The sequence below is a fragment of the Erpetoichthys calabaricus genome, chromosome 2 (assembly GCF_900747795.2).
Source record: "Erpetoichthys calabaricus chromosome 2, fErpCal1.3, whole genome shotgun sequence".
NCBI lineage: Eukaryota > Metazoa > Chordata > Cladistia > Polypteriformes > Polypteridae > Erpetoichthys > Erpetoichthys calabaricus.
The window spans coordinates 33,575,599-33,577,619 of record NC_041395.2 but is presented as its reverse complement, the minus strand read 5'-3'; the positions used below and the strand labels follow the sequence as shown (position 1 = coordinate 33,577,619).

The 2,021-nt window shown below is 37.5% G+C and overlaps 1 gene segment (V, D, J or C); it reads left to right on the top strand.

Annotated features, from left to right (window-relative positions):
• The first annotated feature begins 355 nt into the window (after positions 1 to 355).
• On the top strand, positions 356 to 915 carry LOC127526529 (Ig heavy chain V region 3-like). The segment is given in 2 exon segments: positions 356 to 420; positions 533 to 915. Coding segments are annotated over 2 exon segments (426 nt in total).
• The last annotated feature ends 1,106 nt before the right edge of the window (positions 916 to 2,021 follow it).

Sequence of the window (2,021 nt, the reverse complement as noted above, 5' to 3'; positions counted from 1 at the left end):
CACATGTGAACTGTGCAAATGAAAAGGACTGAAGTTCAGATCATCAAAAATATGTTGAATATTTCAGTCCTTCATTGTGTCCACCCCTTCTCTGTTATATAAGTACTGTAACAATTTATTGTTTATAAATACAATAATAATACACAAAAAAATATATGTTCACAAAAGATATTGTCATTTAAAAAATATTTAAACAATGCTTATTTACTTGCTAAATATCTTTGCTTCTCTTTTGTAAATTCTTAGCTCTTAAATAATCCCAGCACTTCTGATGCAATAAATATGCAAATAAGGTAACTTTCTTTTTATCATATAAATCTAGAGAGGTCGCTCCAACTGCACCTGTCATGTTTTCTTTCTTTCCTTCAATAACAGTTATGGACATTTTACAAATTTCTATGTTTATGTTTCTTTTATCATGTAAGTCATTTTGCTTTCCTTTCTTCTTTCATATTTTTGCTTTCATTTCTCATTGTTTTGTCTAATCATCCTTTAATTTGGGTTTACTCTACCTTTATCTATTTTTTTTTAGGTGTCCAGTCAGATATTGTCTTAATGCAGAAAGGTGATGAACTGAAAAAGCCTGGGGAGTCTCTGCGACTGACCTGTAAAGGTTCTGGGCAGAACAGCGCAGGAAATTCTATTACTGCTTACTGGTTGCACTGGGTTCGTCAAGAGCCAGGAAAAGGGCTTGAATGGCTGGGCAACATTAGCCCAGACAGCAGTAATATAAATTATGCAAGCAGCATTCAAGGACGATTTACAATCTCCAGAGACAATTCTAAACAGGCTCTGTATTTGGACATGAACAACCTCAAAACTGAAGACACAGCCAAATATTACTGCACTACAGGCCAAAGAGGAACCTCTTGCTATCACTCATACAAAATCCTCCCCAAAAAACTTTACTGTTAATAATACATTTTTTTCACATTTTGAAAAAGGACTTCTTTCTCTTTTTTATTATTTTATCATGATTAACTTCTTGCTATCACTGATTCAAAATACTCAGCAAAATCTTTTCTGTCTAAGTAAACTAGTATCTTTCATTTACTTCCCTTTAATTGAGGAGGTGGTTTGGTTTATTATTGTTAATAGCTGTACTGCAGTTTGGCTAGGCTTTCATCACCCTGCACCAACCTCACAGTCACAGGGTCTCCTGAGGTTCTAATGAATGACATGTCAGAACCAAACTTAAAACCATGTAAAGGAGAGAAAAGCAAAAAACCGTGACATCTAAAAAATACTATAGATAGATAGATAGATAGATAGATAGATAGATAGATAGATAGATAGATAGATAGATAGATAGATAGATACTTTATTAATCCCAAGGGGAAATTCACATACCTCCAGCAGCAGCTTACTGATACAAAAAACAATATTAATTTAAAGATTGATAATAATGCAGGTAAAAACAGACAATAACTTTTATATAATGTTAACGTTTACCCCCCCGAGTGGAATTGAAGAATCGCATAGTTTGGGGGAGGAACGATTTTCTCAGTCTGTCAGTGGAGCAGGACAGTGACAGCAGTCTGTCACTGAAGCTGCTCCTCTGTCTGGAGATGACAACCGTTTAGTGGATGCAGTGGATTTTCCATAATTGATAGGAGCCTGCTGAGCGCCCGTCGCTCTGCCACAGATGTCAAACTGTCCAGCTCCATGCCAACAATAGAGCCTGCCTTCCTCACCAGTTTGTCCCTTCTTCTTTCTCTTATCAAACATCCCCACCCCCCCCCTCTATCTCTCTTTCACTCCCCCCAAAATCATCCCCACATCCACAACAAAATCCTCATAATCCTTCCTCCAACACCTTCTACACCCTCACATACAAAACAACCCTCTCCACCTACAATTCCTACCCTACAAAAACACCACCCTCATCCACACCCTCACAAACACTTACATCCCCCACATCCCCCCCTACCCCCAATCATCACCTTTTACCCATTTTACATTTCCACCACCCCACCCCCCCCCCTCACCAATTAAAATCATTATAACCTTATACTTATTAA